Below are 17,181 nucleotides of genomic sequence, written 5' to 3' on the forward strand. Positions count from 1 at the left end.
AGTTCTAGCTATTGAAATAAGTCAGAAGAATTAAATAATAAAGCACTCAAGACAGTCCAAGTTTGCAGGTATGATTGTTTACACAGAAAATCCCAATAAATATACAAAATAAGTATGATTTTAAAAAGTTAATAGAACAAGACCGCAAGATATTACGTTAATAAATTAAAAAGAATTCTTTGGTGTTGGTAAGAGGTAGACATATAGATCAGTGGAATAAAACAGAGAATCCAGAAATAGATGAACACATATTTGGTTAACTGATTTTAGACAAACACTTCAAAACAAGTAAATTAGGAAAGGAAAGACTGTTCAACAAATGATGTTAAATCAACTGCATATTCATTTAGAAAAAAATGAATCTTATTGAACTCATACACAAAAACCAGCTTGCGATGGATCATAGATCTAAATGTCAAGCCCAAAAATATAAAACTTTTATAATAAAACATAGAAGAAATTTTTTTTTTTTAAATTTATGATAGTCACACAGAGAGAGAGAGAGGCAGAGACATAGGCAGAAGGAGAAGCAGGCTCCATGCACCGGGAGCCCGACGTGGGATTCGATCCCGGGTCTCCAGGATCGCGCCCTGGGCCAAAGGCAGGCGCTAAACCACTGCGCCACCCAGGGATCCCCAAACATAGAAGAAATTGATGTGATTTCAGGTTAGTCAAAGATCTCCTATAAACAAAAAGCCATACCCATAAAATAACATTAAAAAATACACTGTATTTCATTGAATTTATAAACTTTTGCCCTTAGAAGGCACCATTAAGAACATGAAAAGGCAAGCCACAGAGCATAAGAAAATATTCCCAACATATATATCAGAAAAAGGACTTGTATCCAAAAAAAGAAAAATGCAAATATACCTGCAAATGTATGGATATACACACAATCCGCCACCCATTCACTTTAACACAAGAAGACAGATATCTCATTTAAAAATAAGGGGAAAATATATGAAACTACTTACATGTATACTAGGACTGAAAAAATAAGTTAATAAATTACAGATAATGGGAGCCAGGCTTCTCACTAACAGAAAAGATACTACAAATAAAGTGTAGGGTGAGAATTAACTCTATGGTGTTATAGTTGAAGGTATTAGCACAAACTCATGTTTAGCTTAATACATACATAGACATAGATACTTGTATATACATCAGCTCTGTCCACTGAGAGGGCCTAGAAGTAGTTACAACCCAATAGCTATAAGCGCACCCAGTGCCTAGTTCTTGTTTCTAAATACCATTACCCAATGACAGGAACACGACTCCTCAGAAAAAGGGCTAAATCAGGGCTGAGACAGAGAAAATACAAGATGAGCCTGGATCATATAGTGTCAGAAACCAAGGAAGTGTTTTAAAAAACAAATAAAAAAAGAGATCCATGTCAAAAGGACACAGGAGCCAACCTGAAAAAGCTCTTGATGCTACAAGTTGAGCAAGAAAACAAATAACATAGTATTTGTTTATAACCTAAAGAATAAAATAAATATATTCAAGTCCATACTAACGAGTAAATGACTGGATAATTAAATAAATGAGCAGGGGTGCAAATCTTCCTCACAAAGAATTCAAAATAACATATGTAGGCAGCCCCCCCTCTAGGAGGTAGAACACAAGTCCCCTTTACTGGAGTGAAGGCTGGACTTAGTATCTTGCTTTCAAAAAATTGAGTATGGAAAGGATACTCCAAAGTGTCCTTTGGATAGTATAGTGGATAAAGCTGGGGGACACTACCTTAACCAAGCAGTGATTCAGGTAAATATTAACAGTGATGAGTAAAGGTGATTTAAATATAGGAAGGAATGTGAAACTGTCATAGATCAGAGAAGCCTGGAAAGCATGACTGAATACAATGTGGTATCCTGGGCTGGATACTGGACCAAAAAAAGGACATCAGAATCCAGGTTAATCATGGCAAAACATAAGACAAATCCCAGTCAGGGAATGTTCTATAAAATACCTGACTAGTAATCCTCAAAACTGTCAAAGTCATTAAAAACAATGAAAGTCAGAAATTTTCACATCCAGGTAGAGTCTAAGGAAGCATGACTACTAACTGTAATAGTTTCCTGCATGGGATCCTGGCACAGAAAAAAACATTAGGTGAGAATTAAGGAAATTTGAAGGAAGCATGGATTTTGTGAATGATGATTTATCAGTACAGGTTTATTAATTGTAACAAATGTACCACATTTAGGTTAAATGTTAATAACAGGAGGACCTGGTTGTAGGGTATACTCCTTATACTATCTTTGTAGTAATTCTATAAGTCTACCACTGTTATAAAATAAAGTCTATTTGTTTAAAAGAAAGACATTTGTGGAAACACTGGTGAAACCTGAATGAAGCCCACAGTTAATGGTAATGTATCAATGTTAACTTCTTGGTTTGATGATGTACTATGTCAAATGTAACATGGTTATAGAAGAGGTTAATATTAGAGGAAACTGGATGAAAGTCAAATGGGAACTCTGAACTACTTTTGCAAGTTTTCTGTAAATCTAAATAGTTTCTTCTTTATTTCAAAGATTTTATCTATTTATTTGATAGAAAGAGAGAGAGCAAGCACAGGCACATAAGTGGAGGGGGAGGGGCCACAAGAGAGAGGAGAAGCAGACTGGGATCCTGACCTAAGCTGAAGGCAGACACATAACTGACTGAGCCACCAGGTGCCCCATTGTTTGTTTTTTTTATGGGTAAAAATACTTAAACTTACACTTCTTAAAGATTATACACATGACCAATAGATATGAAAAATGCTTATCATAAAAATGCAATTATAAATTAAAATAAGAAAACACTACACACATGAGAATAGCTAAAATTAAAAAGACTAACCTCTTAAATGAAATGGACAAATCCTTGACACACATGAGCTACTAAAGCTCACTCAAGAAGCAGAGAATTTCAATAACCCACAACTATTAAAGAACTAAACTCCTAGTTCAAAACCCACGAAGAAAATTCCAGGTCCAGATGGGTTCACTGGTAAATTCTACCAAACATTTAAGAAAAAATTCCAATTCTACACATATTCTTCTAGAAAGTAAAAGGAAAAACACTTCCCAACTCATTAGTTATGGCCAATATCACCCTGACAACAAAACTAGACACAGAGATTGTTAAGAAAACAAAACAACAGGCCAATATTCCCCCATGAATATAGATGCAAAAATCCTTTAAACATTTTAGCAAACTGAATCTGGCAATACACATAAAAAAGAATAATTCCAAATGAATAAGAGGGGCTTTCCCCAGGAATGCAACATTCAAAGTTTAATCAGTGTATTTGACTATCATAATACAAGAACATGAGGAAAAAATACAACTATCACAGATACGGGAAAGGCATTTGACAAAATCCATAATATATAAGCAAAAATTCAAAATGACAACAGGATAAATTTCATAAGAAACATAATTAAATGTCACAAAGATATGTTAGCTATTGACATAGCATGGGAAGATGCTAAATCTTTAAAAGCCATCAAGTATGAACTCACTTTGTAATAATAGAGGTAGTTACATTTGATCTTACAAAGTAATCTGATTTCTTTCGGCATTAAGTATGCCTTCTGACTGCTTATACATAAGTTAAAATTATAGTCAATTCTTAAAAATTGAAAATGCTTGGGTTGGAGTATGATGACCTTGTAGCAATTAGGAAGGCAATGAGGAAAAAACATAATAGTAAAGGTTTCTAATTTGCCACAGATAAATCTTAGAGTGGAAAATTAACAAGTAAACGGCATTATTCCCTGAAACAAGACAAGTAAACCAAAATTTGTCTTTTCTAGTCAAATGATTATGGAAAAGTTGCTTCCTTTCTTCAGGCCTCATTCTCCATCCTTTTGTAAGGGTTTAATGCTCATTTAAAAAAATAAATAAAAAGACTAAGTACAGGTCCAAAATGGTGTCGCTTAGACCAAGTTGCTTAATGAATAATCTAACTGCAGTGTCAACCTTCTGTAGAAATGTAGTCTTATCTGGCCAGCCAGGAATTTTTCAAACTGTGCCAATAAGTTTGCCCCTTTGGCCCTCTCCATCCCTAAAAAAAGATGAAGCAATCTGCATGATAAGACACCTTACTTTTATCCCTAGAAGGTGGCCTTGCCTAGAACAATCCTTTTCTTTTGCTAATAACTTTCTTGCCCTACCATCCTTCTATAAAAACCTTCCATTTTGTAGGACTCTTTGGAGCTCCTCTCTACTTGCTCCTCTCTACTTGATGTCCCATTGATTCATGAATCAAAAAGCCAAGTGGAAATTCAAATTTCCCTGGTTGAATTTTGTTATTTAACATGCTAGATTCATTCCTAACTTCAGTATCTACTGAGGATCTATTATGTCAAATGCTTCTCTAGATACTGCTGAACACAGTAGTGAAGAAACAGACAAAATCCCTCCCCTCACACAGTTTAGGAGAGATAGACAAAATACCTATGAAAAGTATACAGCATGTTAAAGGGTAATAAATACTATGGAGAAAAAAACAGGTAAGGGAACAAAATGTACTGAGGAGGTGGTTTTAGTGAAGTTATACGGTAACTAGATGATTTCTAGGTTCACTTTCAGTTCAAAAATCAACAATTCTCTTCTATGTTGACCAGGCAGCATAAAAACACACAGTGAACCTATGAACCTGACCTCTTTAAACTCATACATTCTATCACCTTGCTCTGTGTGTCACCACTTATATTTTAGAAAAATAGGATTAAACATACATTTTTCCATACTGAGACAAAACATATGCTGTCATTTAATGAAATAAGTAATTTCCCAGTCTTGCCTTGGGAGATGAAAATAAGAGAGAAAAAGAAAACCTAGCAAGTTCTCCTCAAAGGTTCTAAAAATGTGGCATTTCTCAACACTACAGAAACACTACAGATAGGATTAAAATTAGCTGCTTTTTCTCCTTTTCCAATATATTTGTGGTCTGGGTTTTCTTCCTTTACTGAGCCTGAGTTAAAACGAGGTGGTTTAACAGCTTCTCCAAAACAGAAGGCTTTCCATAGACAAGAAAAATCATATGAATAAGAATTACTACTATATTTATTGCAGCTACCATATTTTATATGTCTGCTCTGTGCCAGGTACAGCACTAGCCATTTTATACATCAGGTTGAATTACATGAAACTGCCATTTATGGGTTAAAATCAACAATTTTATATAGTTTAAATAACCATTCATCACCCATTCACTTCAAATTCCAGCGCTGGTGGTTAACTACATTGTGTTTCTATAGTTCTATTAATTTACTATCTTGGGCAAATCTTCAAGATAGTACAGAGTTTTTCTTTTTTAAGATTTTTATTTATTTATTTTTAAGAGAGAGTGAGAGTGCAAGAGTGGCGAGAGAGGCAAAGGGAGAAGCAGACTCTTTGCTGAGCAGGGAGCCCCATACGGACTTGATCCCAGGACCTTGGGATTATGACCTGAGCTAAAGGCAGACATTTAACTGACTGAGCCACCCAGGCACCGTAATGCAGAACTTTTGTTTGGAGATAAAAAGGCCTTCTCCTAAGTTGATAGTGCTATAAATGACAACTGGAAGATACTGCCAACCTATGAGAATGAGTTTGTACAAACAAATACTTAAAAGTTTTTTAGTTAAGACTTAATTAAGGATTTGAATTATATTTTAACTATCATAATCCATAGCACAAATTTCATCAAAAGCTACCCATAGCCATGTGGCTTCATTTGAGAAAAGTTCAATTTATTAGTTATGCCTACTATTCTGCTTACAAAGACAGAATCTTTATTCCAAAATTAATATATTTTTTCTACTAGAAAGAGCATAAAGCAACCCCAAATTATATTAATATCTTAAATCTGTCCATTTGGGTTAGAACTTCTGTTTCTTTGGAAATGCCTAATTAAAGGAATCTTTCCCAAAAAAGAGAACACTGTCCATAAGCAATCCTATTAATAAGTTCATTCCAAATAATTTTAAACTCATCTTCTAAAAGGAAATTAGTCCCTAAAGGCTTTTTTTTCCCTTCTGGCAGCTATTTCTTATTCACTATACAGTTCACGTCTAGAGTTCATATTGACAAGGCATTAATAAAATAGCTTTTAATTATTTTCTAAGTAATCGTACGTAATCTGAAGTTCTGTCTAGCAGTAAAAGGCAGGCACTTTGCATGTTGCATTATCAGGAGACGGGAAAGTGTTTTCTAACATTGAAATGCCAATATAAGTCACAGCAAAACATTAAAAGAAAAAATAACTACCTAAAGCTTTTTGAAAAAAATTAACTACTAATAAGAAGAATATAATGATCACATTTAGAAATCATGGAGTCTAAACAAGTAAATATATTTAAAAACCTACCAGTTCATTGCTTGTAGATGTGAGCCTTAGCTTTTCTTCAATTTCCTTTCCAATTTTCTGAACAGTTACCTGAGTCTGTTTAATTGCACACTGGGCTCTATGAAGCCTAGAAATAAAAGTTGCAGAAAAATTTAAGTGAGTTAACCATAACTCTTAACACAGAGTAACAAATGTAAATGGAACAAAATGAGGACAAACCTTCCATGATAAACAGAATTAGTAATAAACTCAAACTGATCATTTCATAATTCCCTAGCATATTTATAATGAAAGAAAAGGGATTACTACAGACCCTAAAAACATCCTTTCTATTCCTGCCCGCCTGCCCCATCTGATATATTGAGAGCTAAAATGGCAAACTCACAGGAATCTCGAAGACACCTTAGAAAATGATCTGGTTGAGGGGACCCAGGGTGGCTCAGTTGGTTGAGTGCCTGACTCTTGGTTTCAGCTCAGGTCATGATCTCATGGGTCAAGGGATGGAACCCCAAGTCAGGCTCTGCACTCAGTGGGGAATCTGCTTGAAGATTCTCTCTCTCTCTGCCCATCTCTCTCAAATAGATAAATAAATCTTTAAAAAGAAAATAATCTGGTTGAACCCTATCATGTTACAAAGATGTAAACTGAGGCCCAGAGAAATTAAGTGCTAAAGTCACCAGAAGAATATCACTCATAACAAGGCTAAATATTACTTATGGGGGGATCCCTGGGTGGCGCAGCGGTTTGGCGCCTGCCTTTGGCTCAGGGCGCGGTCCTGGAGACCCGGGATCGAATCCCACATCGGGCTCCCGGTGCATGGAGCCTGCTTCTCCCTCTGCCTGTGTTTCTGCCTCTCTCTCTCTCTCACTGTGTGCCTATCATAAATAAATAAAAGTTTAAAAAAAAATTAAAAAAAAATAAATAAATATTACTTATGGGTATACACAAAGAAAAAAAAGAATTAACAATAACCCCAGTTAAAGCAGCAGCAGCCACTGTGAAACAGGAACACTGAAAAAATCAAGAACTATTTTTCTTTTTTGCTTTCATTATGAGTGTGTGTTTTTCTTAGTCTCTTGGTTTTCAAATATAGTTTATATATTTCTTATACATATACACAGCAAAAATGGTCAGATTGTCTTTATTTTTAGATGACATAATTTTCATATAATGAAAATGAATTCCATTAGTAATCTACAAAACAACTACTAGAACTCATAAGGTCACAGTATACAAGGTCAATATACAGAAATTCATTATATTTCTATATATGGGTCGATTGTTTCATAATCACAATTCCAATTTCAAAAGGCTTTCGTTTTTTTGTTAGAAATTAAAAAGCTGATACTATAATTTATACAGAAAAGCAAAGAATCTTCTAGATAAACCAAGATAAACTTTTTTTTTTATAAAACTACATAATCAAAACAATATGGTACTAGCATAATGATCAAAACAAAGATCAATGGAACAGAGTAAAGATTATATAAATAAAGCTACACATATATGGCCAATTGATTTCGGACAAAGGAACCCAAGCAAGTTAATAGAGAAAAGAAAGTTTTTTAAACAAACACTGGATAAACATAGGGGAGGAAAATTAATTTCATTCCTTACCTCACAGCACATGAAAAAATTAATTCAAGGATAGCACTGTAAACATAAACCCTAAAATCATAAAGCTTATAGAAGAAATACAGAGAATCTTGCAATCTTGGGGGAGGTAAATATTTCATAGAGAAGGCATGAAAAGCACTAACCATAAAATTAAAAATAGACAAACTGGACTTAACAAAAATAAAAAATGTCTGTTCATCTAAAGATGCCATTAAGAAAATGATAAGCAGTCCACAGACTGGGAGAAAATACTTGCAAAACATCAATCTGACAAAGGACTGTGTCTGGAGTATATAAAGAACTCTTATAAATCAGTAACAAAAAGACAACTCAATTAAAAATGGGCAAAAAAATAAAATTTTTCACAAAGGTGAAATAAGAATGGCCAATAAGTACAGGGAAAGGTACTCAATGTCGTGGTCATCAAGAAAATGCAAATTAAAATCATTAGGAGGGGGATCCCTGGGTGGCTCAGAGGTTTAGTGCCTGCCTTTGGCCCAGGGCGTGATCCTGGAGTCCCGGGATCGAGTCCCACGTCAGGCTCCCTGCATGGAGCCTGCTTCTTCTCCCTCTGCCTGTATGTCTGCCTCTCTCTCTCTCTCTCTCTCTCTCTCTCTCATGAATAAATAAAATCTTTAAAAAAATAATAATAAAATAAAATCATAAGGAGGTACCACTTCATACCTGTTAGAATAGCTACAATTAAAATGACAACACCTAATACTAGCAAGGTTGTGGAGCGATTTTAACTTTCCACATTGCTGGTAAAGGTGTAGAAGAATACACTTTTGGGATACTTTTGGGAAACAGTTTCTTATAAAGTTAAACATCTGTCTAAACTATGACCCAGTATTTCTACTCTTAAGCATTTACTCAAGAAACGTAAAAACATATGTCTACACGAAGATTTATAGAAGACTGTTGATAGAAAACCACACAAGTGTCAAAAGGGAGAATTAATAAGCAAACTGAGGTATAATCATGAAATTTTACTCATCAATACAAAGGAAGACACCACTGGTACACATAACAATATGAATGAATCTCGAAAACATGATGTTGAGTGAAAAAAGCCAGAAAGCATACTGTATGATTCCACGTATACACAGTTCAGCCAGACAGCTGGTTGTCTATGTGGGGTGGGATTGATTGGTAGAGAACAGGGGGAACAAAGGAACTCCCTGAGGTGATGGAAATGCAGCATATATCTTTCCTGGGGTGAGGGTACACCGTTATACAAAGAATTGAAACTAATGATCTATGCATTTCAATGTATGTAAATTTTACCTCAATTTTTAAAAATTACTCACTAATCCTAACCTGAAAGATATCCTATACACAAGGTTAATTTTATTAGGGATCTACCGATCCCTCTGTCAACATTATGATGATGATGATGATGATGATGATGACGACGACGATGACGACACTAAAAATATTCATGATATAATCTGTACTTTCAGAAATTGCCTGATAGTTATCCTCAATTCATTATAGCTAGTTTGCTCATAAGATAAGTTACTCAGCAACTTCCTCGAGGATCCTATGGAATCCAACAGCGGTTATACTCCATCCTATTGCCTCTCGCTCTGGGAATATATGTGTACACACTCTCTTGATAGTAATATTCTCTCACAAAGTTGGCTCTACAGAAATTTAAAAGCAAGGAAAGCCCCTTGTAATTAATGTGGTCCCAGCATACATCTCCAGTCTTATTTCCTGACAGTTCTTACCCTTGTATGCTCAGCTTCCAGCAATTCTCCAAACACACCATGCCATTTCTTGTTTCTGTGCCTTTGAGTGAGCTGATCTACCTGCCTGTGAGTTTTCCCCATCTCTTACAGATAAGAATACTCCTGAGTCCATTAAAAAGGCAGTTCAAGCACCTTTTCAAAGATCTTTCTAGACTATTTTAGACAGTTGAAGGCACTCCTTACTCTAGAAATCTATGGCATCACGTCTACAAACCACTAACAAAGATTACAGAACCACATTTTATAGCAACTGTTTATTTCCCTACTAGATCTTTCTGAGGAAAAAAAAAAAAATCTCGTATTTTTCTATATATTCCCAGTGCTTAGAACAGAATATGGCACAAAGGAGGCACTCAAAATATTTCTGCAGAGTGAATGTCAACTAACTCCTGAATATAAAAGCTCAGTCCCAAGATCTGATTATTTTTTACCAATATCAACTGGAGACTCTAAAAGATTAATGTGATCGTTTTCTATATTTATAACTTTAAAATATTATATCAAAACAAAAATCAAATGAAGACCAATCAAGTAAGGAAACATGCAATTTTTACTAAAAAAGTTATCAGAATTCTAATAATAATAGGCATTATCAACTCAGAGCAGAAATCAACAAAATAGCCTGTTACTTTAAAAGGGGGGAAAATGCTGCCTGAAACTCACTGGTACTATGCAAACAACCTTGTCAAATGGTAAAGACTTTAAAAATAAAAATGATTCATGACCATAATTAATGTATGACTTCAACTATTTGGCTCTCACTGCCCCAGACGCTTTCTGATCTTACCTTAGGGGCTTAAAACACACAGACAGAGTCACATTTCCTCCAATCTTCAGTGTTATCCAAATAGACTTTCAGAGCCCCTGCTACATCAAGACAGAGCTAATAACGTCCCCCTTTCAAACTCAACAGAAGAATAAAAGTTTGATGTGTTTAGGCTTTTAAACATAACATGGGGCATCCCGATTCCCCTGGGGGTGAGGAGGTAAAGGACTGACAAGAAAAGAAACAACTACTTTACTTCCAAACCAGCTAGGCAGTTTCAGAGGAATGTTTCTTGATTTTGCAAACTATGAAATGATAGTATAAAGAAATATACATCATCTAGTCATCTGGTGACAGGTCGAATACCAACACTAACACTGCCAAGCTGAAATAAAATCATTATCACAGGCTTGAGGAGGAAGGATCAAATAGTTATCTGATAGGTACTCTGGAGAAAATAGATGCATCCCTATTACTTAATATGCTTTGAAATAACAGTAAAATCGAAAATGGACTTTAAAATAATGTTTTGAGGTGAGATAGTGCTGTGAAAATAAAAATATACTGAATAAAAGGTATTATACCAAGTAAATAATAAATATTGAGACCATATCCAGCAAATATTAACAATCATCTCAGTAAAGGAGAAGTTAGGAGACAATTTTTGTCTACTTAGTGTTGATCATATCACTTTTGAAATGCTGTATTCTGCTTTTAGGTGAAGAAGGACAAATCAGAATCCCTAGAAAAGCAGTATACTTCCCTATGGCCTATGGGAAGAGATAAAAAGGAGAAATTAAAAAAAAAAAGACAGGTATCTATCGAGACAGACACCTTATCATTGATGGCTTTGTATTCCATAGGAAAGAGCATAGATTTTTTTTTTTTCTGAAGGTATTAGGAAACAAGGTTTCAAGCTAGAAAAGATATAACTACATTTGCATTTTAGAGAGATCTTTCTTCCTGTAATAAGGTAAATGGAACACAGAAACAAGACTGTAAACAGGAAGGTTAGTGTGTGGTTATTACAGCCTCCCTAGGAAAAGTTTAGGCATTGTTCTAAGTTAAAATAGGAACAAGAAGGATGATGTAGATGTGAAAAGAGAGGAGAGGAGAAATAAAGAATGATGAGCAAAAACAAATTACCAACATCAAGAACAGAAGCAAAGACATCACTAGATCTTACAGATATTAAAAGGGAATTATTAAGAAATTATGAGTAATATGCCAAAAACTTTAAAAATGTAGGTGACAGGGATCCCTGGGTGGCGCAGCGGTTTATCGCCTGCCTTTGGTCCAGGGCGCAATCCTGGAGACCTGGGATCAAATCCCACGTCGGGCTCCCGGTGCATGGAGCCTGCTTCTCCCTCTGCCTATGTCTCTGCCTCTCTCTCTCTCTCTCTCTCTCTCTCTCTATGACTATCATAAATAAATAAAAATTAAAAAAAAAATGTAGGTGACATAGTCAAATTGCTTTAAAAAATCACAAGTTTCCAAAACAAACAAATGAATTAGAAAATCTGAATCATCATTATCAGTTAAAGAAACTAAATTTGTAATTAAAACCACCCTCACATAGAAAACTCTAGGTTCAAGCCTCGTACACTCTTGATGGAAATGCAAGCTGGTACAAGCCACTCTGGAAAACAATATGGAGGTTCTTCAAAAAGTTGAAAATAGAGCTACCCTACAACCCAGCAATTGCACTACTGGGGATTTACCTGAAAGATACAAATGAAGTGTTCTGAAGGGACACTTACACTCCAATGTTTATAGCAGCAATGTCCACAGCAGCCAAACTATGGAAAGAGCCCAGATGTCCATCGACAGATGAATGGATAAAGAAGATGTGATATATATATTACATAATGGTAATTGTATATTTTATATGTTTTTAAAAATTACTCACTAATCCTAACCTGAAAGATATCCTATACACAAGGTTAATTTTATTAGGGATCTACCGATCCCTCTGTCAACATTATGATGATGATGATGATGATGATGATGATGACGACGACGACGACACTAAAAATATTCATGATATAATCTGTACTTTCAGAAATTGCCTGATAGTTATCCTCAATTCATTATAGCTAGTTTGCTCATGAGATAAGTTACTCAGCAACTTCCTCGAGGATCCTATGGAATCCAACAGCGATTATACTCCATCCTATTGCCTCTCGCTCTGGGAATATATGTGTACACACTCTCTTGATAGTAATATTCTCTCACAAAGTTGGCTCTACAGAAATTTAAAAGCAAGGAAAGCCCCTTGTAATTAATGTGGTCCCAGCATACATCTCCAGTCTTATTTCCTGACAGTTCTTACCCTTGTATGCTCAGCTTCCAGCAATTCTCCAAACACACCATGCCATTTCTTGTTTCTGTGCCTTTGAGTGAGCTGATCTACCTGCCTGTGAGTTTTCCCCATCTCTTACAGATAAGAATACTCCTGAGTCCATTAAAGAGGCAGTTCAAGCACAACCTTTTCAAAGATCTTTCTAGACTATTTTAGACAGTTGAAGGCACTCCTTACTCTAGAAATCTATGGCATCATGCCTACAAACCACTAACAAAGATTACAGAACCACATTTTATAGCAACTGTTTATTTCCCTACTAGATTTACATCAGTATGTAAATCTCTTAAACCGCTGCGTCTTAAATTTAGTCGGCAAAGACCACATTTAGCTAAAAGCATGAGTTTAGTCCTCCATGTAGAAACCAGATAAGGGACTGCGAAAAAAAAAAGAAAAGAAAAGAAAAAAGAAAAAAGAAAGAAAGAAAGAAAGAAAGAAAGAAAGAAAGAAAGAAAGAAAGAAAGAAAAAGAAAAAAAAGAAAAAGCTTCCTACTGTCTGAAAATCCCAGTTTATTAAGTAAATCGTAAAAATGCATAGGTCTTTGATGAGAGAACTGGCTGCACGAAGGTACGCCCCTTTCACAGTGTTCCTTTTAACTTCATATGCGAGTTATTGCTTCTGCTGTGGGACTGGACTGTTACGGCACTAAAGGCAGCTATTGGGGGAAGAGGCAGGGAAAGGAAGTAGTCTATTATATATATATATACATATATAAAATAGACTACTACTCGGCCATCAAAAAAAAAATGAACTCTCATCATTTGCAATGACGTGGATGAACTGGAGAGAAATAAGTCAATCAGAGCAAGACAATTATCATATGATCTCACTCATACGTGGAATTTAAGAAACAAAACAGAGGATCATAGGGGAAGAGAGGACAAAATAAAACAAGACGAACTCAGAGGAGTTACGAATCCTAAGAAACTCTTAATCATAGGAAACAAATTGAGGGTCACTGGAGGGGTAATTGTTGGGGGGATGGGGTAATTGGGTAATGGACATTAAGGATGGCACCTGATGCCATGAGCACTGGGTATTATATAACATTGATGAATCACTGACCTCTACCTCTGAAACCAATAATACATTTTATGTTAATTAACTGAATTTAAATTTTAAAAATAGGAGCACCTAGGTGGCTCAGTGGTTAAGCATCTGCCTTCAGCTCAGGTCATGATCCCAGGGCCTAGGGATCAAGTCCCATATCAGGCTCCCCACAGGAAACCTGCCTCTCCATCTGCCCATGTCTCTGCCTCTCTCTGTATCTCTCAGGAATAAATAAATTAAAATCTTTAAAAAAATAAAAAATTAGTAAATTTTAAAAATAAAATAAGAAAACTCTAGGTTCAGAGAGTTTCACTGGTGTTATACCAGTTTTAACAAAATCTTTCAAAGAAGAGGAAACACTTTTCAATTTGTTTTATGAGGCCAGTATAATCTCCATACCAAAACATGATAAAGAAAATTACAGGGATCCCTGGGTGGCGCAGCGGTTTGGCGCCTGCCTTTGGCCCAGGACCCGATCCTGGAGACCCGGGATCGAATCCCATGTCGGGCTCCCGGTGCATGGAGCCTGCTTCTCTCTCTGCCTGTGTCTCTGCCTCTCTCTCACTCTCTCTGTGTAACTATCATATTAAAATAAATAAGTAAAATTTTTAAAAAAAAAAGAAAATTACAAATATCACACATGAACATAAATGCAAAAATCATTAATAAAATGTAACCCAATCAAATCCAGCAATGTATGAAAAGAATAATACACATCTTGATCAAATAGGTTTACTTGAAGAGTACACGGTTAGTTTACCATTTGAAAATCAATGCTGACAAAATAATGAAGAAAATCCATATGGCTCTCAAAAGATGCCTCCCAGAAAGCATCTGATAAAATTCAATAGCTTTAGTGATTAAAAACAAAAAACAAAAACAAAAACAAAAACAAAACAAAACCCCCCAAAATACAATCTCCAACAAAGGAAAAAGGAGAGCTTCCTCTGATGAAGAATTTATTTTAAAAATCCACAGCTAATACAAAGAGGGTTTTATTTTTTTTTTAATTTTTATTTATTTATGATAGTCACAGAGAGAGAGAGAGAGAGGCAGAGACACAGGCAGAGGCAGAAGCAGGCTCCATGCACCGGGAGCCCGATGTGGGATTCGATCCTGGGTCTCCAGGATCGCGCCCTGGGCCAAAGGCAGGCGTCAAACCGCTGCGCCACCCAGGGATCCCCAAAGAGGGTTTTATACGAAAAAATTCTACACCTCATATTAAGATCAGAAACAAGAAAAGGTGCCCACTTTCAGCCCTCTAATTCAAGACTTTAACCAAGGTCCAAACCACTGGAATAAGGCAATTAAAAAATCATAAATATAGAAAAGAAGCAAAAATGCTATTCATAGATGCCTTATTGTACACATATAAAAATTTAAAAAATTCATAATTAAACTAATAAATAAGTTTAGCAAGACTGCAAGATTCTGGATTAACATATAAAAACCTAATGGTAATTGTATATGATATCAACAAATAACTAGGTAACTCTAATAAAAGATGTGAAAGACCTGTGCACTGAAAACTGTAAAACATTGCTGAGAGAAATGTAAAAGCCCCTAAAAAAAAAAAAAAAAATAGACTATAACAATTACATGGGTTGGAAGACTCAATATTAAGAAGTCAAGTCTCCCCTAAATGTATCTAGAGTCCATGCAATTCCAGCCAAACCCTCGCAGTCTTCTTTTTTAATTGACAAGCTGATTCTAAAATTGATAGAAATATGAAAGTCCTAGAATAGTCAAGAAAATGTTGAAGAAAAACAAAGTAAGAGCTTACACTACCAGATTTTATGATTTATCACAAAGAGAGACTTTATAAAGTAGTAGTTACAGAAGTCTAAACAAATAAATCAATGGAAAAGAATTCAGATGATAGAAAAAGACCCATTACATAAAATCACTTTAGTTTTTGATTAGGGAAAGAAAAGTTTTGTCAACAAAATGACACTGAAATAACTGGATATTGACATGGAGGGAAAAAATGAACCTTAATTTCTACTTCACACCATACACAAAATGTTAAACTGAAATAGATCAAAAACTAAATGTAAAATCTAAAACTATAAAACTTCTAGAATAACATGTAGGAAAATACATTCATGACTTTATGACCTTGGGTTAGTCAAGATTCCCTAAACAGGAAACAAAAAGCACTATCCATAAAATAAAAACCTGATATAACATATTTTAGCAAAATTTGAGAAAAGGCATTATTTCAAAAACAAAATATCAAGACAGAGTAGGAAAAAATGTCATATATACATATATATATGACTAAGGACTTGTATCTATAATACACAAAGAATTTCACAAATCAGCGATAAAAATACAAACCCAATAAATATTATCAAAATATTTGAATACTTCACAAGGGTATAAGAATAGCCAATAAACACAAGATGGTGTTTCACAATTCATCATAGATTTAAAAATTAAAATCAAAATGATATTCCAGTATAAACCCACTATAATTGCTAGAATTTACAAAACTGACACTACCAAATGATGGCAAGGAGTCAAAAAGGTGGAACTTGCAAACATTACTAGTAGGACTGTAAAACTGTTTAACTATTACAAAACTGGTAATTTCTAATAAGTTAAATATACACCTATCATATGAGTAGGTAGCTCCACTCTGAGGTATAATAAAAAAATAAATAAAAGCACATGGTCACAGAAGACTTTTGTAAGGATATTCCCTAATAGCTTTATCAGAACAGCCAAAAAGTGTAAACAACTCAAATGTTCATCAATAAGATAATACATAAGCAAATTGTGGTATATGTACAGAAATATCACTCAGCAATAAAATAAATAAACGTCTGATCTATACAACAACATGGATAAATTTCAAAAACTATGTTGAACAAAAAAAGTCAGAAACCGAAAGAGTACACCATATGATTCCATTTATAAGAAGTTCAAGAACAGGAAAAGCTAATAATGAAGAGGCAATAAGAAAAGGGTTTAACTCAGCCAGGGGTGGGAGTGAGGGTGTAAGAATGATTGGCAAAGGGGTATAAGGAAACTTCCTGGATAATGAAATATATTCTATATCATGACTGAATGATGACAACATGGGTGTGTACATTTGTCAAAACTCATCAGACTGTAAACTTAAATTTTCTGCATTTTATTGTATATAAATTTTACTGCAAAGAAAAAAGGGAAAAAATGATAGCTAGTATACAACTTGGGGAAACACGAAAATGATGATGTTATTTATTGATATGAGGAATACAGAATGAGCAGTTTGAAAAGAAATTCTACCTTCAGTTTGAGGTGCCTGTTCAATAT

General features: G+C 34.9%; 1 protein-coding gene across 6 annotated transcripts in view; it reads right to left on the reverse strand.

The window, feature by feature from the left end:
- The window catches only part of UVRAG (UV radiation resistance associated), a 313,277-nt gene that overhangs the window by 160,351 nt on the left and 135,745 nt on the right, over window positions 1-17,181 (reverse strand). For all 6 annotated transcript variants that reach the window (XR_005375642.1, XR_005375643.1, XM_038568582.1 and 3 more), the window contains exon 7: window positions 6,350-6,455. Coding sequence is in view for 4 of the 6 variants with exons in the window: in XM_038568582.1 (XP_038424510.1) it covers window positions 6,350-6,455 (106 nt within the window). In the remaining 2 variants the exon portion in view is untranslated. The remainder of the gene's footprint in view (window positions 1-6,349; window positions 6,456-17,181) is intronic.

Source organism: Canis lupus, chromosome 21 (assembly GCF_011100685.1).
Source record: "Canis lupus familiaris isolate Mischka breed German Shepherd chromosome 21, alternate assembly UU_Cfam_GSD_1.0, whole genome shotgun sequence".
Classification (NCBI taxonomy): domain Eukaryota; kingdom Metazoa; phylum Chordata; class Mammalia; order Carnivora; family Canidae; genus Canis; species Canis lupus.